Source organism: Pleurodeles waltl, chromosome 4_2 (genome assembly GCF_031143425.1).
Source record: "Pleurodeles waltl isolate 20211129_DDA chromosome 4_2, aPleWal1.hap1.20221129, whole genome shotgun sequence".
NCBI lineage: Eukaryota > Metazoa > Chordata > Amphibia > Caudata > Salamandridae > Pleurodeles > Pleurodeles waltl.
In genome coordinates, this window is record NC_090443.1 from 30,693,541 (window position 1) to 30,718,028 (window position 24,488).

At 46.1% G+C, this 24,488-nt stretch overlaps 1 protein-coding gene across 4 annotated transcripts in view; it reads left to right on the plus strand.

Annotated features, from left to right (window-relative positions):
• KMT2D (lysine methyltransferase 2D) overlaps positions 1–19,456 on the plus strand; it is a 1,162,185-nt gene extending 1,142,729 nt beyond the window's left edge. For all 4 annotated transcript variants that reach the window (XM_069230486.1, XM_069230488.1, XM_069230487.1 and 1 more), the window contains 3 exons: positions 15,315–15,388; positions 16,438–16,546; positions 16,740–19,456. In XM_069230486.1, coding sequence (XP_069086587.1) covers positions 15,315–15,388; positions 16,438–16,546; positions 16,740–16,832 — 276 coding nt within the window. In that variant the 3' untranslated portion in view covers positions 16,833–19,456. The remainder of the gene's footprint in view (positions 1–15,314; positions 15,389–16,437; positions 16,547–16,739) is intronic.
• Positions 19,457–24,488: the final 5,032 nt, after the last annotated feature.

Here is a 24,488-nt window from a genome sequence, read left to right on the forward strand (position 1 = left end):
TGCACCTCCAATTCCGGGTTCTACCATTCGGTCTCAAATCAGCCCCCAGAATCTTCACAAGAATGTTAGCTCCAGTAGCAGCACATCTTCGCCAGTCAGGTATCCAGGTCTTCCCTTACCTGGACGACTGGCTTATAAAGGCACCCTCAAAATTCCAAGTAACAAATCATATTTCCTATTGCCTTCAATTGTTACACAGCCTGGGGTTTGTAGTCAACTACCAGAAATCTCAGATATACCCCAAACAAGAATTGAGTTTCTTGGGAGCAATTTTGGACACAGTACGCAGCAAAGCGTACCCATCACACGAGAGGAAACAAAAGTTAACCTCTTTGGCAGACAACCTATCCAGAAAAAAGTTCATTTCAGTCCGCATCTACAAATCATTGCTCGGAATGATATCATCGTGCATTCCGCTAGTCCCAGATTGCAGGCTCCATATGCGACCCCTGCAAGAGCAATTGGACATACAATGGACACAGGTCCACGGCTCCTTCGAAGACAAGATTCGCATAACGCCTCTAATGAAGAACACTATGAGGTGGTGGGCGACTCCAACCAATTTCTCAAAAGGGCTGTCTTTTCTTCTTCAAACACCAAGTTGCATAGTAACAACGGATGCCTCTCTCGAAGGATGGGGTGCACACTGCCAGGACCTGCAAATCAGCGGAATCTGGAATCAGCAAGAGAGCCAGCTCCACATCAATTATCTAGAACTCAAAGCAATACACTTAGCTCTAAAAGCTTTCTTGCCAAAGATACAATGTTCAAGCGTCTTAATCCGGACGGACAACATGACCAGCATGTTTTATCTAAACAAGCAAGGAGGCACAAGATCCCTACAACTCTCGCAGCTAGCCCAACAAATTTGGACATGGGCCATCAAACACAATATTTCACTAAAAGCGGAGCATGTGCCAGGACAGATCAATGTTCTAGCAGACACCCTGAGCAGGACAGTGATTCCTTATCACGAGTGGGAGCTAGACCAGAAAACTCTCAATGGCCTGTTTCTATTATGGGGCAAACCAAACTTAGACCTATTTGCCACTCTCGAGAACAAGAAATGCCAGTTCTACGCAAGTTGGCTTCCCCAAAAAGATTCGTGGGGGAATGCGTTTTCGATGAGATGGTCAGGAGTTTATGCCTACGCTTTTCCTCCGATCCCGCTCATTCCGAGAGTCATCAGAAAAATGAAGACGGAGGGGTGTCGACTTCTACTCATAGCTCCCAGATGGCCCAGACAAATATGGTATACGGAGCTCCTCATGCTCTCCGAACGACCACATCTACCACTCAGACAGAGTCCGACTCTTTTAACGATGCACCAGGGACAAGTCACACACCCACATCCGTCGTCTCTTCATTTGTCGGCTTGGCTCCTGAACACAATGAATACTTAAATCTCAAAATTTCCCCAGAGTGTAGAGACATCTTAGCAAAAGCTAGAGCTGACACTACCAACAAAACCTATAGACTTAAATGGAAACGGTTTTGTGTTTGGTGTGCAGCGGAAAATATACATCCTTTATCTTCTACTCCGGAACAGATACTTCCATATCTCCTGCTCCTGGCAAAATCAGGACTTGCATATTCTTCCATACGGGTACATCTGGCAGCAATTTCCAGATACCGCAGATCACCAGACAGACTCTCTTTGTGTTCCACAAGAATTGTCAAACAATTTATGAAGGGCCTTTTTCGGGTCTTCCCGCCAATTAGGAAACCTCCGCCTCTATGGTCATTGAATGTTGTGTTGATGCAGCTCATGAAAGCTCCTTTTGAGCCGATCCACAAAGCTGACCTAAAATTCCTCGCATGAGAAACAGCGTTACTGTTAGCTCTTACTTCGGCAAAAAGTGTCAGTGACATTCAGGCGTTCACTATCAAACAGCCGTTCCTCCAGTTTACAAACTCGTGTCATCCTGCGGACAAATCCTAAATTCATTCCGAAAGTTCCCTCAACATTTCATTTAAATGAACCAGTCATCTTAAAAACCTTTTTTCCAAATCCGCAAACAGTGGGGAAAAAACATTACATTCTCTCGATATTAAAATATGTTTAAAGTTTTATCTACAGAAAACTCAGGCCATCCGCCAGTCGGATCAATTATTTGTAGCATTCGGCGGAACAAAAAAGGGACACGCGGTGTCCAAACAGACTTTAGCAAGATGGATTGGCCTGGCGATTCAATTCTGCCATTCAAAAGCAGGAAAGCCGCTCCACACCAGGGTGAGAGCCCACTCTACAAGATCGGTAGCCACTTCAGCTGCACTCTTTGCAGGTGTACCACTACATAGCATCTGTAGAGCAGCGACCTGGTCCAGCCAACACACATTTACAAGACATTACTGTCTAGAGGAGACTAACCAGGTCGATACAGCAGTGGGACAAGCAGTGCTGAGGCATCTATTTCGTTAAGGTGAGCCTCTTACACATCCCACCACCACACTCGAGGTATGGTCATTAATGGTTCATTTTCTTATACTGTGTTAACGTGTCGTATTCTCCATAATAATAGCATAAATTGTGTCAGGATTTCTTGCCACACACCTTTTATTGCTCTTATATTCGGATGTTTATGACTATAAATATAATTATATGTAAGTGCATATTTAAAACTGAACTAATGTGAATCACATCACGTATAGAATTACGATGGAATTACAGTCAATGTAATTCAGTAAGTAAGAAAACATTACTGCTCGTTACTCTGATTCAAGCATGTGAATCTATGAAAGATCCAATACTGGAGAAGAAAATTAGTTACTTACCTGTAACTGCAGTTCTCCAGTATTGGTATCTTTCATAGATTCACATGCGACCCACCCTCCTCCCCTCAGAGGCTCCCCTATTATACAGATATTAAACTTCACACTCCTACTAGAAAATCTGAGGGAATTCAGCCTCTGTTGGGAGTGTTTGGGAGGGGCTGAATCCTGATTGGTTGATACTCAAGTTTGGGTCTTTTCACAAAACAAAGTGGATAGACTGTAAAATACCCTATGAGGCCTACTAGGGCCTACTGGTTTTACTTTTACTGACTTACTGCTTTTTATATATTTAAGTTTACCGTGAGGCTCCTACCTCGACGACGGGGATGATTCAAGCATGTGAATCTATGAAAGATACCAATACTGGAGAACTGCAGTTACAGGTAAGTAACTAATTTTCATTCTGTGCATTCTTCCTGGCTGACAAGAACGATGGCAGTTTAGTCTGATCTTGAGGCTCTGGGTCTTAAATCTTTTTGTCTGGCGGTTCAAGTTCAAACTGCTGTCCTTGGCTCAGGTTCTGTTGATGCTAAAGGCAGAAGACTCAGTGGTGTTTCTCGATTTACAGGATTTCACATACCAAACCTGCACTCTCACACGAGGTACCTGCTTTTAGTGGTAAGTTCTGCCCCAATACCAGTTTGCTGCCCTCCAAGTGGGGCTAATATCTGCACCTCAACTTTTCACCAAGATTATGGCGCTAGTCACGGCCTACCTCAAGAGGTCAGGAATTCCTGAACTGCTGCTCAGAACATGTTAATCACTGATTGTGTTATGTCACCTGCAAACATCAGCATCCCTGTTGTGCTTCTTAGACTTTTATGTCAACATTCCCAAGTCTCACCATGAACCTATCAGCACCTCCTGTTTATTGAGGCGGGACTGGACATGACATGGCTTTGAGCTTTCTCTCCTCCCCAAGGAGCCTAAGACTTTCAAACTATCATTCTGGTGTTTCCTGAAGGGGGTCGGATTCCAGTCCTGCTGGTCCGATGCTTTCTAGATCTGCTGGCTTCCTGCATCCTCCTGGTGACACTCTCATCCTGGTTGTTAAGTGGTTCCTCTGCAGACAGTTGTTCGAGCATGGGGGAGAACTGTCAGACAGGTGACCATTTCCTGTGTCACTTCATGAAACCAAGCTTGGTGTTCAGTGGAGGAGAACCCATCCCAAAGGGGATGTTCTTGAAGCCTTCACCAGTTCTGGCCAGGGTAGTGACCGATGCATCTTGGTCGCCCCTCGAAAGGACCTGGAATCGGAATCCTCTGCTTTTCAGATAAGCAGGTATTCCACATCACTCTTCTGAAGCTAAATGCAATTTGGGGTGAACACAAGGCCTTCCTCTCTTGGTTAGTCTGGCCACACGCACACTCATACACACTCGCACACACTCACACGGACTGCCTCTCACGGTGGACCTTCCCTTCCTGTTTGACTGGTCCTGCCCCTAACCTCTCGAGTCTTAACCTTCATTCCTGAGGCTTCAGCCAGGACCCCTAGCTTACTTTCAGTTGCCGCCCAAGGTTGTCATTGCTCTTTTGTCTGCTTGTTGTCCTTCCACTACATCAGTCTGCTGTGGAAGGTGGAATAAATGTGTCGCTTGCTGTGCTGAAATCAACATGGATCCCTTGAAGTGTCAGCTTTCAGAGGTTCTCTATTTTGCACTTTTGCTAGCTCAGCAGTGTTGTGTGGTGAGAAGCGTCATGGGATACATAGCCTTCTCAACATTTCTCTACTTTTCAGACCAACCTTCCCTCTTTAAGTCTAATATGACAAGATTTTTGAAGAAACTTACTTGTTTCATCCTACCTCGTTCGTTATGCCACAATGTGACCAGAACTTAATGTTAACTTTTCTGCTGGATTTGTCCTTTGAGTCCCCTCATGGTTGCCTGTTAAGGCTTTTGACTTTTAAAACTGTTTTTTTGAGGCAACAACATCAGCAAGTTGTGATGCTGAGTTGCAAGCGCTGAGTTGCAAGCACTGAGTGTCTGCCCTCCATTCACGTGCTTTTCCCCAGATAAACTGGCCCTTCAGTTCCAGGCTCATTTATTCTTTGCAGGGTTTTCCTATGGAAGTGGTCCTGATACAAGGGCTGAATGATGCTCCAAAAGGATGCTGTGGGTGGGATGCGATTCACTGGGGTCTTGCTGTAGCTACTCCTCGATCTAAGGATAGGGTGAGGTGGTCTTGGCCACAAGGTTGACATTCCTTGAACTCCTCTCAGTGCTGGAATTCCGTCTACCAGTTACCCAGTATTGGGGTCACAGATCAATCCTTCGTCTGTTAATAACTGGCCCTCTAGAGGTCCCAGCTGCTCTTCAGCGACACTGCTGGGCTCAGCCAACTCGGGTGCAACTTTAAGCGCCAGAACGTGAACCCTGGTGCTTCATGACGATGCTTGGCAGTGGGTTAAGCACTTTGAACTACCAGCTTGTCCTAGCAAGCTTCATGGCTGTTGTATCCCTGTGCTGTGAACAGGAGGCCAGCTCACTGATCCTTGGAGCCTCTTGGCTTTGGCTGGACTCCAGAGATGACTTCTCCTCAAACAGTACACAGCAGGCACAGTCCCTCTTCTCTGCTAGCCACCAGTTTCAGCAGGTGCCGTCTCTTTCCTGGGCCAACAGTGCAGCAGGGCAGTCCTTCAGTAGTCCTTCCAGTGCAGTCGAAATCTGAGTTTGGGGTGTCCTGCTAATGCTCAGAAAATGCACTTTGGGCAGGATGCTTTTGGTAGCCAATGGGCTACCAGGTTTCCTCCCACCTGATGACCACTTCCAGCAAAGAATGGCATCCGGGCATCCTAGGATGCACCATTCTACCCAATTCCAAAGTGGCACGACCTCTGTCCCAGTGTATGGAGCTCCCTAACCCAACCCGAAGTGTGGCTACCAATGATGCTACACGCCCTTGGAAAACAGGTTTGACAACTGGTTTCTCCTCTCCTGTCCCTAGGGGCCACCATGTCTGCCTGAACAATGGAACAGCCCTTCCCCCAAGTGTTACCCATTTGCCCTTCAGAGCGGCTTCTCCTTTGAAGCTCTCCTTTTGGGCCAACACCCATTTGGCTTCTTGCAGGAAGAATATGATGCCTCCTTCCAGCGCAGGCCCTTATTGTATCTTTTCCTGGGAGTCATTAGTACTTTTCTTCAGGAAGGCAGAAAGCTGTCTCGCTGATAGGACCCCATATGCAACCAGTATGGGCAGAGGGGACTAAAGGTAACAACGTGGCAAATGTACTAAAGTTGAACACTGAAACTTGTTATAGCAATTTTGACCCGAACATTGTCTGGCTTAATATAACAAGTTGTTTGGTACCTTGGATGACCCACTTTGGTTGCATTGTCCCAGCATTTGCACACCTGAGGGGGTCAACGTGTAACTTTGTACTCACCCATTGGGAGACCAAGCTTTTCCCCAGTAAAAACGACAGTTTCACTCATTTACTATCAGAACATGTAAAATTACTTGTTATGCCTGTGGGATATTGTAAGAAGCTGGTCTGGTGTGTGGTGACCTTCATACCTTGTCCAGGTACCCCCTATTAATGAGGTGTAGACAGTATCTAGAAAGCCAGGGCTCTTTAGAGGTAGCTGTGGATGAGTAGCCAAGACTTATCTAGGAGACATGGAAAGCTTATACAGTACCACTACACTCACACAGCACTTACACACATGAAAGAACAACACAGTGTTACAAAAATAAAGGTTCGATGGCATCTGTCGCTGTAGATACACATGTTCTGCATAGCTCGCCATCTGGTGTTGGGTCGGAGTGTTACAAGTTGTTTTTCTTCGAAGAAGTCTTTCGAGTCACGGGACCGAGTGACTCCTCCTTCTGTCTCCATTGCGCATGGGCCTCGACTCCATCTTCGATTGTTTTCTTTCCGCCATCGGGTTCGGACGTGTTCCTGTCGCTCCGAGTTTCGGAACGGAAAGTTAGTTAATATCGGAAGATTTTCGTCGGTATTGTTGCGTTCGGGATCGGCGTAGTTAGATTCAACACCGCATCGAAGATCGACGCGCTCCGGTGCCCTTCGGGGTAGTTTTCGATCCCCCGTCGGGGCCTGGTCGGCCCGACCGCGTGTCGAACAACGTCGATGGAACGGACCCCGTTCCATTTTTGTCCCAAATGCCACAACAAATACCCGTATACAGACCAACATTTGGTCTGTAACCTGTGCCTGTCACCTGAGCACAGTGAAGAGACTTGCGAGGCCTGTCATGCGTTCCGGTCCCGAAAGACACTCCGTGACCGTCGAGCCAGGAGACTTCAGATGGCGTCCACGCCGACAGCGCACCGAGAGTTCGAGGAACAAGAGGAAGAAGAAACCTTTTCGATCCACGAATCGGACTCCGAGGAATTCGACGATCAAAGGAACCGTGAGTAAGACGTCGAAAACAACACAGAAGAAAAGTGACAAGGCCCAGGGGACGCCACTGCCACCAGGCCATGGCTCCACCAATAAATTCGGTGACCGACCATCGGCACCGAAAAAGGCCAAAACAGTGCCGAGATCGCCCGACTCCGGTCGAGACACCGGCACGCAGCCTTCTCGGGATCGAGAAAGTGCTGGAGAAAAGCAACGACACCGAGATAGCGGTGTAGAAGCGGCTCGACGCCGAGACAGCGGCACCGACGAAGATCGACGCCGAGAGGTTTCGACTCCAAAAAAGAAAAAAGCCACCTCGGAGCCGAAAAGAGATACAGGCAGGGTTTCGGTGCCGAAACAACCCGGAACCGACCTAGGTCCAGGCTCTTATACAGAGGAACAATCACTGTCCTCTCAGATGCGAAAGCATAGGTTTGAGGAAGAGCTGCAATCCACCGAAGTGGACCATACGCAAAAACGTATTTTCATACAGCAGGGAACGGGAAGAATAAGCACCCTTCCCCCTATTAGGAGAAAAAGGAGACACGAGTTTCAAACAGACCAGGCGCCACAAACAAAAATGGTGAAAAAGGTGACTCCGCCACCCTCTCCTCCACCTGTAATTAACGTCTCACCAGCGCAAACTCCGTCACATTCCCCGGCTCACACCACCATGAGCCAAGGTGACCAAGATCAAGACGCTTGGGACTTATATGACGCCCCAGTGTCGGACAACAGTCCGGAGGCATATCCAACAAAGCCCTCACCACCAGAAGACAGCTCAGCATACTCTCAAGTGGTGGCTAGAGCAGCACAATTCCACAACGTAAACCTCCACTCAGAACAAGTCGAGGATGACTTTTTATTCAACACCCTCTCCTCCACCCACAGCTCCTACCAAAGCCTGCCTATGCTGCCAGGTATGCTTCGGCACGCAAAGGAAATATTCAAGGAGCCGGTCAAAAGTAGGGCAATAACGCCAAGGGTGGAAAAGAAGTATAAGGCACCTCCTACAGACCCTGTTTTCATCACCACACAGCTGCCACCGGATTCCGTCGTAGTAGGAGCAGCTCGGAAAAGAGCCAACTCCCACACATCTGGGGATGCACCACCCCCAGATAAAGAGAGCCGCAAGTTCGATGCAGCTGGGAAAAGTCGCAGTACAAGCTGCAAACCAGTGGCGCATCGCTAACTCTCAAGCACTACTTGCGCGCTATGACAGAGCCCATTGGGATGAGATGCAACACCTCATCGAGCATCTTCCCAAGGAACTACAAAAGAGGGCAAAGCAGGTGGTTGAGGAAGGACAGAACGTATCAAATAACCAGATACGATCTTCTATGGACGCAGCAGACACAGCTGCAAGAACAATTAATACATCTGTGACCATTAGAAGGCACGCATGGCTAAGAACGTCTGGGTTCAAACCAGAGATACAGCAGGCAGTGCTCAATATGCCATTCAACGAAAAACAACTGTTCGGACCAGAAGTGGACACAGCAATCGAAAAACTTAAAAAAGACACTGACACTGCTAAAGCCATGGGCGCACTCTACTCCCCGCAGAGCAGAGGAACCTACAGCACCTTCCGCAAGACACCCTTTAGAGGGGGGTTTCGGGGTCAGGCCACACAAGCCAGCACCTCGCAGGCAACACCGTCCAGCTACCAGGGACAGTACAGGGGAGGCTTTCGGGGCCAATACAGAGGAGGGCAATTCCCTAGGAATAGAGGAAAATTTCAAAGCCCCAAAACCCCTACAACCAAGCAGTGACTCAGATGTCACTCACCCCCTCCACACAACACCAGTGGGGGGAAGAATAGGTCATTATTACAAAGCATGGGAGGAAATAACTACAGACACTTGGGTCTTAGCAATTATCCAACATGGTTATTGCATAGAATTCCTACAATTCCCTCCAAACATACCACCAAAAGCACAGAATTTATCAAAACAACATTCCGAACTTCTGGAAATAGAAGTTCAAGCACTATTGCAAAAGAATGCAATCGAATTAGTACCAAACACACAAACAAACACAGGAGTCTATTCACTGTACTTCTTAATACCAAAAAAGGACAAAACACTGAGACCAATCCTAGACCTCAGAATACTAAACACCTACATCAAATCAGACCACTTTCACATGGTCATGCTACAAGAAGTGTTACCATTGCTAAAACTACAGGACTACATGACAACCTTAGACCTCAAAGACGCGTATTTCCATATACCAATACATCCGTCGCACAGGAAATACCTACGGTTCGTATTCAAAGGAATACATTACCAATTCAAAGTATTGCCTTTTGGTTTAACAACCGCACCAAGAGTCTTTACAAAATGTCTAGCAGTAGTGGCTGCACACATCAGAAGGCAGCAAATACATGTATTCCCGTATCTAGACGACTGGCTAATCAAAACCAATTCACAAACAAAGTGCTTACAACACACAAATCAAATCATACAAACCCTCTACAAACTAGGGTTCACCGTCAACTTTGCAAAATCCAACATTTTGCCGTGCAAAGTACAACAATACCTGGGAGCCATAATAGACACAACAAAAGGAGTAGCCACTCCAAGTCCACAAAGAATTCAAAATTTCAACAAGATCATACAACGCATGTATCCAACACAAACAATACAAGCAAAGATGATATTACAACTCCTAGGCATGATGTCTTCATGCATAGCCATTGTCCCGAACGCAAGACTACACATGAGTCCCTTACAACAGTGCCTAGCATCACAATGGTCACAAGCACAGGGTCACCTTCTAGATCTGGTGTTAATAGACCGCCAAACTTACCTCTCGCTTCTATGGTGGAACAGTATAAATTTAAACAAAGGGCGGCCATTCCAAGACCCAGTGCCACAATGCGTAATAACAACAGATGCTTCCATGACAGGGTGGGGAGCACACCTCGATCAACACAGCATACAAGGACAATGGAACGTACATCAAACAAAACTGCATATAAATCACCTAGAAATGCTAGTAGTTTTTCAAGCATTAAGGGCTTTCCAACCAATTATAACTCACAAATACATTCTTGTCAAAACAGACAACATGACAACAATGTATTATCTAAACAAACAGGGGGGGACACACTCAACGCAGTTGAGCCTTCTAGCACAGAAGATATGGCGATGGGCAATTCACAACCACATTCGCCTAATAGCGCAGTTTATTCCAGGGATCCAGAATCAACTTGCAGACAATCTCTCTCGAGATCACCAACAGGTCCACGAATGGGAAATTCACCCCCAAATTCTAAACACTTACTTCAGACTCTGGGGAACACCTCAAATAGACTTGTTTGCAACAAGAGAGAACGCAAAATGCCAAAACTTCGCATCCAGATACCCACACAGGCAGTCCCAAGGCAATGCCCTATGGATGAACTGGTCAGGGATATTTGCCTACGCTTTTCCTCCTCTCCCTCTCCTTCCTTATCTGGTAAACAAATTGAGTCAAAACAAACTCAAACTCATTTTAATAGCACCAACTTGGGCAAGGCAACCCTGGTACACAACACTGCTAGACCTATCAGTAGTACCCCACATCAAATTGCCCAACAGGCAGGATCTGTTAACACAACACAACCAACAGATCAGACATCCAGATCCAGCATCGCTGAATCTAGCAATCTGGCTCCTGAAATCCTAGAATTCGGACACTTACAACTTACCCAAGAATGTATGGACGTCATAAAGCAAGCCAGAAGGCCGTCCACTAGGCACTGCTATGCAAGTAAATGGAAGAGGTTTGTCTGCTACTGCCATCATAATCAGATCCAACCTTTACACGCAACTCCAAAGGACGTAGTGGGTTACTTGCTTCACTTACAAAAATCTAACCTAGCCTTCTCTTCCATTAAAATACACCTTGCGGCAATATCTGCATACCTGCAGACTACCTATTCAACTTCCCTATATAGGATACCAGTCATTAAAGCATTCATGGAAGGCCTTAAAAGAATTATACCACCAAGAACACCACCTGTTCCTTCATGGAACTTGAATGTTGTCTTAACAAGACTCATGGGTCCACCTTTTGAACCCATGCACTCTTGCGAAATACAGTTCCTAACCTGGAAGGTTGCATTTCTCATCGCCATTACATCTCTAAGAGTAAGCGAAATTCAGGCGTTTACAATACAAGAACCTTTTATACAACTACACAAAAATAAAGTCGTCCTAAGGACTAATCCTAAATTTTTACCAAAGGTTATTTCACCGTTCCACCTAAATCAAACAGTGGAACTACTAGTGTTCTTCCCACAGCCAGATTCCGTAGCTGAGAGGGCACTACATACATTAGATGTCAAAAGAGCATTAATGTACTACATTGACAGAACGAAAAACATCAGAAAGACTAAACAACTATTTATTGCATTCCAAAAACCTCATGCAGGAAACCCAATATCAAAACAAGGTATAGCCAGATGGATAGTTAAATGCATCCAAATCTGCTACCTTAAAGCAAAACGACAATTGCCCATTACACCAAGGGCACACTCAACCAGAAAAAAAGGTGCTACCATGGCCTTTCTAGGAAACATCCCAATGCAATAAATATGTAAGGCAGCCACATGGTCTACACCACACACGTTCACCAAGCACTACTGTGTAGACGTGTTATCCGCACAGCAAGCCACAGTAGGTCAAGCCGTGTTAAGAACATTATTTCAAACCACTTCCATTCCTACAGGCTGAGCCACCGCTTTTGGGGAGATAACTGCTTACTAGTCTATGCAGAACATGTGTATCTACAGCGACAGATGCCATCGAACTGAAAATGTCACTTACCCAGTGTACATCTGTTCGTGGCATCAGTCGCTGGAGATTCACATGTGCCCACCCACCTCCCCGGGAGCCTGTAGCAGTTTGGAAGTTAGCTTCAACTTTGTACATTTGTATATATATTATTTTAACCTTAAATAGGTACATACTTAGTCACTCCATTGCATGGGCACTATTACTACAACACAACTCCTACCTCACCCTCTGCGGGGAAAACAATCGAAGATGGAGTCGACGCCCATGCGCAATGGAGACAGAAGGAGGAGTCACTCGGTCCCGTGACTCGAAAGACTTCTTCGAAGAAAAACAACTTGTAACACTCCGACCCAACACCAGATGGCGAGCTATGCAGAACATGTGAATCTCCAGCGACTGATGCCACGAACAGATGTACACTGGGTAAGTGATATTTTCATTACTTTGTTATGGTAACACAAATACTAAAATACTCAATAGGCAATACTCCAGTAAGAGGTAAGTAAACACTATTCTGTAGACATTAGAAGTCAGTGATTAGCATAGAAAGCAATAGCAAATAGCAAAAACAATAGAAAACAGTGAAGGCCATTCGGGGAGACCAAACCATATACTAAGTGGAATGTGAAAGGCAGTCCCCCACCCAAGGAAGTAGAATCAGTAGAGGGGAGCTGAAAGAACTAGGAACCCCTAAATGTAAGTACCAGGGAGCCTCCTAGCGACCTGGCGAAAACAGGCAAGTACCTGTTTTGTTTCCCTAACTCACAGGAAAACTTTAGAAAAGGACTGTGCAAGACCCAGACAAAACTGGAAGAAAACAAAGGTGGATCCTGATAGAAGAGGACCTGCAAAAGAAGGGGACCAAGTCCATTTAGAGTTAGAGTGTCTGGCTGTGACAGGAGCCACTACCCACCCTTCTGTGTATGCAGGACTAGGTCGACGGTGGATGAAGAAAGTCAGCAGTGCAGCACAGGCGCAGAAGAGCAATTCCAGAAGTGATGCAAGTGATGTCCCACATCGGCGGTCATGATGCAGTCAGTCACTGGTGCTGAAAAACCAACAAGCTTAGGCAAATGCAAGAGTCTGAGAAGGTTTTGCAAGACTGAAGAGGACCATCAAGGCCCAGGGGACTCGACCCAAGGAAGGGAGTCTGAGGTGACCCTCAGCAGCTGGGTGAGTCACAATGAATCACAAGAAGGCAGCAGCCCCCACATGCGACCCACAGGCATAGGAGTCTCCGTGAGGCCCACTCAGCACACTTGAAGTTGTCGCTGGCGCAGCAGGCAGGAGACTGTGCTTTACAGGAAAGCGTGCTGGAGGTCGGGGCTACAGGGAGCCTAAAGATCCCTTGGAGGAGGAACGCACAAGCCTTGGTAGCTGCAAGAGTTGTGGTGCACAGGGGTACTGTTCTAGAAGGAGAGGCAAGGGCTTACCGTCTCCCAAGTTGGACAGCTGGGAGAGAGGACCAAGGGGACCACTCCAGACCACCACCTGTGATGCAGGATCCACGCAATTCCAGAAGAGAGAGGATCCACACAGCCCGTTGTAGTTGCAATTGGTGTGTGTGGATGCAAGGGAGTGACTCCTTCACTCCAAGGTAGATTCCTTCTTACTTCTTGTGCAGGCTGAAGACTCATCACCCTCAAAGAATGCACAGCCAGGGAAATGTTGGAGTAGCTGGAAGGAGCCAGAGAAGCAATTTGGAGAGCGGAGACATAGTTGGAGTTGCAGATTGTTGGTTCCTGGAGTGTCCAGTTGCAGTCCCGGTGGCCAGAAGATGATGTAAACGAGGCAGAGGAGTCCTGCTGAAATCTTGCATGTCAAATCCGAGGACACATCCAAGAGGGGATCCTAACTAGCCTAAGAAGGGCGATTGGTCACCTAGCAAGGTGTGACCACCTATCAGGAGGGGGCTGTGACATCACCTGCCAGACCTGACCACTCAGATGCTCCCAGGGTCCCTTGGATTCAAGATGGTAGAATCAAGTGGCCACTTGGAGGAGCTCTGGGCACCACCCCTAGGATGGTCATGGACAGGGGAGTGGTCACTCCCCTTTTCATTGCTCAGTTTCACACCAGAGCAGGGTCCCTGGACTGGTGCAAACCGGTTTATGTAACAAGGGCACTAAATGTGACCTTCAGAGCATACCAGTGGCTTGGAGAGGCTACCCCCCCCAGCCATGTAACACCTGTTTCGAAGGGAGAGAGGGTGTTAGCTCCCTCTCTCACAGGAAAACCTTGTACTGCCTTCCTCTTGCTTAGCTGGTCAAGTAGCAGGAAGGCAGAAATCTGTCTTAGGGGTGGCAGCAGCACAGGCTGCCAAGAAATCCCCAGAACACTAGTAGGTGCAATGCTGGGGGGTCCTCTAAGGAGCCCAAAGAGTGCATGGAATCATACAACCGACACTGGCAACAGTATTGGGGTATGATTCTGATATGTTCGACACCAAACATGCCCAGGTTCGGAGTTACTATTATGTAGCTGGACTCAGGTGGTGACCTGTGTCCAGTAACACAGGTAAAATGGCTTCCCTGCACTCACGCAGTCCAGGGAAATGGAGCTGGAGTTCGTAGGGGCACCTCTGCTCGTGCAGGGGCGCCCTCACACACAGGTATCTGCACCCTGCCCTCTGGGCTAGGAGTATCTGCCATAGGGGTGACTTACAGTGACCTGGTGCAGTGACCTGTAGACAAAGGGTGCATGCCCCCTTTTCTTGCAGGCTGCAATGGCAGGCCTACTGACACATTTTGCATGGGATTCCATGGGTGGCACAATACATGCTGCAGCCCATGGGGAACCCTGGTGCCACAATGCCCTAGGTACCTCAGCACCATATACTAGGGACTTATATAAGGGCACCCGTATGCCAATTGTAGGGTGTGCTAAGTCATAAGCAACCAAATTTAGAGGAGGGAGCACAGTCACTGTGGTCCTGGTTAGCAGGATCCCAGTGAACACAGTCAAAACACACCGACAAGCAAAAAGTGGGGGTAACCATGCCAAAAAGAGGGTACTTTCCTACACATTCTCCTGAAATTACAAAGTGTATTTTGACCTTTTGTCCTTCTGAAAGTGTATTTGTCTTCTCCTAACTACCTTAGTAAATGTACCCATCTCCTGCCTTAGTAATAAATAAATCTCCCCTCCCCCTGGACACCCCCTTGGTGGCATGAGTACCATGTATCATGGTGTTGGGACAATACTCTACCTTTCCAGAGGTTAGCGCCAGTGGCAGGTGACTACGGATCTGTGTAACGTGATGGTGAGAGATGGGTGACAATGCGTTCTGCTGGGGACAAGTTTCTTCTTGAGCAGAAATTTGACTTTTTTAGTCTGTGCTTTCTTTTTTAATTTCTAAGTCTTGATTGATTTAATTTATTATTTTTTAGAATCGAGGCATTTACATGTTCCGTATCAACAACGAACATGTGATCGATGCAACACTGACAGGAGGCCCAGCAAGGTAAATGATATCTAGAGGTGTTTTAAGGGGGTGTGTGTTTGGTGGGCAGTGAACTGCTGCAGAGCAATATTCATTCAATGAGATAGTTTAAATAAAAGTGAATATATCTCTTTGTCATGCATTAAGTAGGCTTTTGGTGAGCAAGGTCTGTAATGAGGTAGGTGCATATGAAGTGATTTTATGGTAAAAAGGGACCAACAAAGTCCATCTAATTTGATATTTCTTTAGTGATGTAATCTGACAGTGGTTGATACCTAAGAATATATCAAGCATGTATTTAAGCAGGATTTTTACTCCGTTAGATGCTATTTAATTTAATTATGAAGTAGTCTATTTTGAGGGGGGTTGAGTTGATATCCCAGTCATGGAGGAACAAGTACAACCAGTTGGGGTTTGACCATGGAATTAGGGGTTGGTGGATTGAGGCGGGTACCCCAGTCATTTGAAGACTGATGTGAGTGTCCATTGAGTTGACCGGTATGGAGGATGTCCAGTAAATTTGGGGTTAACTAACCTTTCTCTTACACTGTTGTATCTGGAACCTGTTTAATGAGCTACAGTTTGAAGAGGACTTCATTGGGTTTTATAAAGAAATAAAACATTGAATTGGGGCTTCACAAGGTGTTTCGGAGAGCTGGATTTTCAGGACGGTGTCCAGTGAATTCAAGACAGAAGAGATTTTATAAAGAGATGTGGTTAGAAGGGCACAGTTGACTTGCGGCAGGAGGCAGAAGATACATTTTAGACACTAGGGAAGTAGAGTGAAATTGGTGATAAAAGGCAGACACTTGGTCAGTAATAATATGGATAGTCTGTTCACCTCTTTGGGCAATAAGATACCCTCTTACAGTATGCCTTTCTGTCTGATGAGTTTTAGAGAATCCATGTGCAAAACCACATCTGCTCTGATGTGGAACCTGGTAAGGTGACATCCTTGTTTAATTCTTCTGTTTTGCCTTGGGTCCCAAGACCTGGCATTATGCAGCAATTATAAATGTGGCAGACGTTTTTCTTTCAAGCTCCGATTTTCTTTTTTGTCCCCCTCACAGGTACATTAACCATTCCTGTGCTCCCAACTGTGTGGCTGAGGTTGTGACCTTTGATAAAGAGGATAAGATAATCATAATTTCAAGCCGGCGGATCCCCAAGGGAGAAGAGGTGAGAAAGGTTCCCTGTCGCATCTTATGGTGTCTTTTGTGCCTGTGGTATGGCTGTTTGTGAAGCATGCGTCCATAATTGGATGATGCACATGCTGGTTACAGATTTCTGTAGAGATTCCTAACCCCCACCATTTGTTTATCTTGATGGCCTCCCCATCTAATTGCCTCTCTAATTACTTCTTTTCTCACAGCTGACCTACGACTATCAGTTTGATTTTGAAGATGATCAACATAAGATCCCATGCCACTGTGGAGCCTGGAACTGCAGAAAATGGATGAATTGATATTCTGGAATCCTGTCACAATGTAGAAATCTCTCCCTGGCCAAACGTGCTCCGCTTGCACATAGGCAGTGGTCACTTCAGAGCCCTTTTGGAGGCTGATGGGACTAGGGAGCAAGAGCCATGAGCTGTGAGGGCTAGGTGGTTTTCCAAGACAGACCCCATCCTAGTTGGATGAAACCTATGCAGCCAGTCTGCCCTCCTGGGTACACCAAGGATCTCCAAGTGAAATCTGCAACTGCTGTCCAGGGACATGGATACTGCATCAAAGGATCGTCTGCAGTCCCAGAGTTCAGCTTTTGTCTGGCCAGAGCACATAGAGCAGAGCGTCATGGCAGAGTCTGAAGGTGGTGGCAGAATATGCAGGCCAGAGAGTGCAGATATCTGGTCCAAACTGCGGGACCAGGGGTAGACTTTGAGAAACACAACTCAACCGAGGATGTCCTCGATGGACTGATCCACGTGTGTAGCAGAGAAGACTTTGAGTAATATTTTTTTCCAAACCCACAGAGCTTTTTGATACAAAAATAGAAATACGAAAATCATTTAAACTCTTCAAGGTTGCAGTTTGAAACAAAGAATTTGAGAGAACTCAAATCCAGCTCGACAATCCCAGGACTAAAGCACGGAAGATGTTTTCAAGGAGCAAAATACTTTTGAGAGTGTACGCGCTAGTACATGAAGCACCTGAACCCGTACCTACCTCATTCTACCTGTCGGACTGTAGTGTGTGTGCAAGTGTGTGACATCAAGGCCCTCTGTACCCCACTCCTGTCCCAGAAAAACAGGAAGGCGAAGCAGCGTATGTGTAGCGCTGCTGGACAGTCTGGGTCTGACCTTACCAACACCCAAGCAGTGATTTGAAAGTTATTACTTTTTGGTAAAATGTTTGACTTAAGTGGGCTGAAAGTAGCACTGAAGCAAGCTGCTGATCTACAGTGATTTTGGGGAGGGCTGTTGAACACTCTGCCCCTGGTGCCCCCCTATTGCACACCCCTGCCCCCCTCTATACATGTTCTTTCTAAACCCCATTCCTACTCAGGCTTTCCTCGCACTTTGTCACAAGCAGTTAAGACCCAAAGCACCTTCCCACTCCATCTGTCAGCACAGTATGTTCTTCAGCCGTCCCAGATAGCTGCAGTGGGGGAAACGGCCTTGAGAGTGAGGAGGGGTCGTTGCATTAAGTATGCTGGGTTTTTTTGCACCCCCTGCAGTATTTATTCCTCTTCTACCCAGTGTGGCTCATGACCGCCAACATCTCAACCTTGTATTTTTTGTGCTTCCAGCCTAAAAGGGATTGGTTATTTATCTATTTATAATACATGTAATATATTTTTAAAAGTGAAATGCGGGACTGCTAAATTCTGTTATGATTGGCTGGGCATTTGGAGGGAGCTCTTGAATCCCAGGCTATAATTGGCTATGGGCATTCATTTCTTTCATATTAAAATTCTCAGAATTTTGTCTGGGATACATGGGAAAGATCGAGGTGTGTTTTTAATGCAACATTTCTCGCACTCTGCAGGTGTCACCTGCATTGGGAATTGGGGGTGGACAGGGAAAAGGGCACAAAAGCCTGACACATGCAAATGACTACTGTAATTCAGTTATGGGTAGCAGATGTACTGTTGGGAAGGATTGTGGCTGGGTGTATTGTGATATTATACAAGTACATTGTGACGCACAAGACGGTTACGCCCTTCTACCACTCCTGTAGGACAGCCTTTTGACTTGGACCCATGGCAAGGTATGAACATTTTGCTCCTGTTGGTGTGCTTCAGTTTGACCCTTTTTGCCTTTGATTGTTTGCAGGATTCTGCTTTACCCTTTTTGTTTGGTTCCTCCCTCTCTTTCCCGTGACCACCTTGCCCAGATCACTCTCCAATGCCCATCTCCTGGGATTGGAAGAAGCTTAGGCACAAGTTTTTACATTGGTGTCAGCATGGGGCTCGGTACCCACGGAGAGTAAGAGAGAGCTGCTGTTTGATGAATGAAGCTGCTTCCGCAACTGTTAATAGCTGAAAATCTGTACAGAAATGAATTGTAAATAAGACTTCAACTTGTGTAAAAAGGCCGTTTTTAACCAATAAAACCACTGGACGCAATTTTAAAACTCTGCCCTTTTTCAGCACACGGCTCGTTTTGTCTTCTGCTCTCCTTTTATGAGGGCGCAGAGTTGTTGCCAAGACCTGGGGGGAGGGGGGCAGGGGGGGTGTTCACTGTCGGTAAAATTACTGAAGAGCTGGGAATAGTCAATCAACTTTTAGATTATGGTAGATGCAAAATAATGTAGATTTTAGGCAAGTCTATAAAGTTTATAATTTTTATACAAACTATAGTTCCTTCTTCCCAGCTTTAGTGATTTGTTTTGGTTTTCAGTTCTTTGCCTGTAAATCTGCATTCACAACTGTTAATATTTTTTTTTCTTTTTACACTCAAAGAAAAGCGTTTCAGTTTTTACCTTTACAATTCCAAATAACATTTTTCCCCCTCGGCGAGCATAGACTTCCAAGAAGCTGAGTTTATTTTGTGTTGTGAGCACTCTGTACAGAAATACTGTCCTTTGTAATAACAAATAAAATTATTTCTTTTTTAAAAAAAAGTTAAAATAAAGACTGTACGTGGCATGGTTTGTATTTTGTTTTCTCTGTGACTTGTGCACAATTAACTCTGAGAAGCAAGGAAACATTTTTTATTTTCTTTTTAATTTATTATTAATATTATTATTTGCTGTTACAAATAAGCTGTGAGCAAAGATATACGATCAGTTCTAAGAAACAATATGAAAGACTAAATATTTGATTGCTTCGTAGAGACTCGCAGGAGTGCACTGGATGCACTAAGATTAATAGGGAGGAAGTCAGGTGGAATCATGCTTTCATGCACCAGCTAGCTTTGTTTCCAGATAACTATTCCATCTTTGCAAAACGCAAGTAACGGATATGTACTCCGATATCTACTCGTCCTCTTTTCATACTTTTAGGGCTTTTCACGCTACACTTCTATTTACACCTGTGACTGGTATGTGGAATGTATCGTAGGATCATCATTGATAGTTCAAAAAGTCCAAACGCTAGAGTAATTTCCTACTGCGTGCCCTCAACTCGAAGCGCTTTTTCACTGTGAAACCCTCAAGAAAGGAAAGAATTTAACATGTTGAGAGTAGTAAAAAAAAAAAAAAAAAAAACTTCTACAAAGCCTACCCAGTCAGAAATATTCCCAAATTATTTTACTGAAAAAATATAAAGCCATTATAAGACTACATCCTTTTACCAGCCTGCTGCTAAGTATGCGCTGAATTAATTTAAAATGAAACCTGATAATCCGTACCTTGAGACAGTGCATTCGTAGGTTGCCTTTAAAGAGGTCTTGACGCTTCCAATTTCAGCATGCAGTGTACTGGCAGTTCTCTCAACCCAGGTGCAGTATCTTGTAGCACATTTTTTTATAAAGCATATATTATTTGAAATATTTGGTTAATTGTTTTTAAAATACTATTTTCGGTGTAAAATCATTTTTGCAACGCGTATCTTTTCTAGATTCACATGCTGTGCATTATCTTGCCATCTAGTGGTTGGGTCTGGAATACTTCTTAATCTCTTCCTCTGTTTTTTGTGTGGGTGTTGTCCGATACTATTTGGTGTTGTGTCCGTCCCTTTGTGACTTAAGACGTGCGCCCCTGAGTCCCAGTGCGTGGTTGCCATCTCCAGATTTTTTTTTTTTTTTTAACTGTTGGGTCTGGAAGAAACAGCCAAAGCTCCGCAGAAATACAGAGAGAAGTCTCCAAAGAAGCTGACAGATTGTCAAATAAAAACAAAGGTAAGGATATTAAAGAGAGTGAGAACCAAAAAACAGCGGGAAGTGAACCACGCAAGGTATTGACCACAGAGATAGGGAATCACAGTAGGAGATGGAAAATACCCCTTTAGATTCTGTCCCGAATGCCATTGAAAGTTTGTCCAGAAGGACAACCAGGAAGTCTGCAACCTAAGCCTGCAGGGACCACAGTAAGAAAAACTGACGCATGCCCAGAGTTCAGGTCAAAAACCTCAAGAGCAAGGGAGAACCAGAGGCTGGATGACCACACCATCATGCAGGCACAAAATATGGGGAACTTGTCACTGAGGAACCACAGATTGTCAAACAAGGAGAGGAGGACAGTGTTGAAGACACAAGTGGCCCAGGCGGACAGCTCCAATGCCAAAATAGAAGCAAGCCAGATGGCAAAGAAGCCTAAAGAGGTAATATCTCAGAAACATACTCTATTGTCAAAAAAGCGTTCTAGGGAGGAGCTGAAGACTTCCAACTTGAAGCCACACAAAACTATCCTGGCAACAAAATACTCAGCGACCAATGGGAAGCTGAAATCCGCAGAATTGAATTCAAAAGGGGTGGGTGGGAGGAGACGGGTATGTTCCAAACGTGACCCCGTCCAGAAGTACTTGAGTTGGTTAGGTTAGCCAGCGGGTTCCCCTTATATGGAAGAGGTGGTCCTGCACACTTAATTGTGTCATGCCTCCTCATTGACCATCACTACCCACCCTTGGTAGGTCAGTGCCATCAGTAGACCTACACTGGAGGGAGTTCTTAGATACATGCTACTGGATAGTTATGGGATCCAGATCAGATAAAAATACCTAGAGGGTTACCGGTAAATTCCACTTTTAATAGTGGTATCCGTGGGTCATTCTTCAGGGCTCAGGATCCCTATTCGTTAGAGGTAAACTAACTCCTTCCCTACCGTGTGAACATAGGAACGCTCAAGTTCTACTAGAGTGATTAAGTAGCGAACTAGGCACCTGGTGGAAACAACAAAACAGGAAAACTAAAGGGTAAACCACCCCTTATTTCACAGCATATACATGATAATGACATACACTCTTTGGGAACATGCACAGTGGAAAACACTGCAAACTTAAAAAGAGATGCTAACAGGGACTTACACAAGGCCCTAGCAGGACTTTAAAACATTTGGAAAAATAGTCAAAATTCAAAAATCTATTTTCTAATGACAATTTTGGAATTTAGTGGTGTGATCAGGTATTGGCTGAGTAGCCCAGCAAATGCAAAGTCTTAGATTCCACTGCTGCCACCAATGTAGGAAGCTGGCTCTATATATACTATATCAAAATGAGATATAGTGTGCAAAGACCAGGGGTTCCCCAACAGGCTTGACGGAGGCAATAATAGATGATACTAATGCTCTATTTGTGGTAGTGTAGTCGAGCAGTTAGGCTTATCAGAGGGTAGTGTTAAGTGTTTGTTGTACACACACAGGCAAATGAGAACACACACTCAATGGCTTAACTCCAGGCCAATAGGTTTTTATATAGAAAAATATTATTTTCTTTATTTTAGAACCACAAGATTCAGATTGCAAATAAGTACATTAAATGTAAGGTACTTTGCATAGGTATTGATAGAACTCTGAATCAAAACAGTAATGTACAGTTTTGCATAAAATGGCAACAAGCTATTTTAAAAGTGGATACTGCAAAATTCAACAGTTCCTGGGGGAGGTCAGTACAGGTTAGTTTTTGAGGTAAGTAAAGCACTTATAAGTTCATTCTCCGGGACATAGGCAGCTGACCATTGGGGGTTCAAGTCAACCCCAAACACCCAGTACCAGCAAGACAGGGCCAGTCAGGTGCAGAGGTCAGAGGGGCCCAAATAACATAGGCACCTATGGAGACTAGGGGTGCTCCGGGTTCCAGTCTGCTAGCAGATAAGTACCTGTGTCCTCTCGGAGCAGACCAGGGGGGTTTTGTAGAGCACTGGGGGTGTCCCAAGTAGGCACACAAAATACACCCTCAGCGGCACAGGGGCAGCTGGGTGCAGTGGGCAAACAAGGCGTCAGGTTTTGTATAGAAATCAATGGAGGGACCCGGGGGGTCACTCAGACGATGCAGGCAGGGCATGGGGGGCTTCTTGGGCCAGGCACCGACTGGGCAAGAATGAGGGCCGCCTGCTGGTCACTACTGCACTGATGGTTGGTTTTTCACAGGCCTGGGGGCTGCGGGTGCAGTGCTTCTACCAGGCGTCGGGTTTCTTCGTTACAGGGCAGTTGCGGTCAGGGGGTTCCTCGGGATTCCCTCTGCAGGCGTCGTCGTGGGCTTGGCTCAAGGTGGACACGTCGTCTGAGTCGCCTGGGGGTCCTCTCTGCGGCGTTGGTTTCTCTTGACACGGGCCAGGGGCATCAGGTGCAGATTGGTGGGGACTCGCGCTTCTGGAGTGAGTTTGGAGTCTCTTTAAAGATGGTTTCTTCGTGTTGCTTTAAACAGGGCCACTATCCATGGGATTTTCAAGGTCCTTTGGAGTTGCAGGGCAGTCCTCTGAGTCGGCAGAGGTTGCTGGGCCCACAGGATGCGCTACTGTTGCAGGTTCTTTGAATCAGGAGACAGGCCAGTAGTGCTGGGGCCAAAGCAGTTTTCTTCTCTGCGGGGTTTTCAGGTCAGCAGTCCTTCTTCTTGTTAGGTCTTCAGGAATCTAAAATCCTGGGTTCAGGGTCGCCCCTAAATACTGAATTTAGGGATGTTAGGGCCACAGGGAAGAAGCCAATGGCTACTGTCCTTGAGAGTGGCTATACCCTCCTTGTGCTCTCTCCCTTTGGGAAGGGGAGCACATCCCTATTCCTACTGGGCTAAATCCTCCAAAACAGGATGGAGGATTTTCCAAGGAGGGTGCCACTTCAGCTCTGGTCACCTTAGGGGAGGACCTGGCTGAGGGGGTGACTCCTTGTTTTTCTCATTATCTCCCCGAACTTGCTGCCAAAAGTGGGGACTGTCGTGGGAGGGGGCATCTCCACTAGCTGGAGTGCCCTGGGGCATTGTAACACAAAGCCTTAGCCTTTGAGGCTCACTGCTAGGTGTTACAGTTTCTGCAGGGGGGGGGGTGAGACACCCCCACCCAGTGCAGGCTTTGTTTCTGGCCCCAGAGAGCACAAAGGCTCTCACCCCAGGGTGTCAGAAACTCATCTCTCAATGGCAGGCTGGCACAGACCAGTCAGTCTTGCACTGAAGGATTGGGTAAAATACAGGGGGCATCTCTAAGATGCCCTCTGTGTGCATTTTTTAAATAAATACAATACTGGCATCCGTGTGGGTTTAACATTCTTAGAAGTTTGATACCAAACTTCCCAGTGTTCAGTGTAGCAATTATGGAACTGTGGAGTTTGTTTTGACAAACTCCCAGACCATATACTCAATATGGCCACACTGTACTTACAATTTCCAAGAATGGACTTAGGCACAATGGGGGCACATTGCTCATGCAGCTATGTCCTCACCTGTGGTATAGTGCACCCTACCTTAGGGCTTTAAGGACTGCTAGAGGGGTGACTTACCCACAGGCAGTGTTTGGTGTGCATGGCACCCTGAGGGGGATGCCATGTCGACTTTACCTTTTTCTCCTCACCAACACACAAAATATGCAATGGCAATGTGCATGTGTTAGGTGAGGGATCTCTTGGGGTGGCACGACACATGCTGCAGCCCTTAGGGACCTTCCATGGTCACAGGGCCCTTGGTACCACTGGTACCTTTTACAAGGGACTTATCTGTGTGCCAGGGGTGTGCCGATTGTGGAAACAATGGCACATTATTAGTGAAGGAACGCTGGAGCCTGGTTAGCAGGGTCCCAGCACGCACTGTCAAGTCAGCA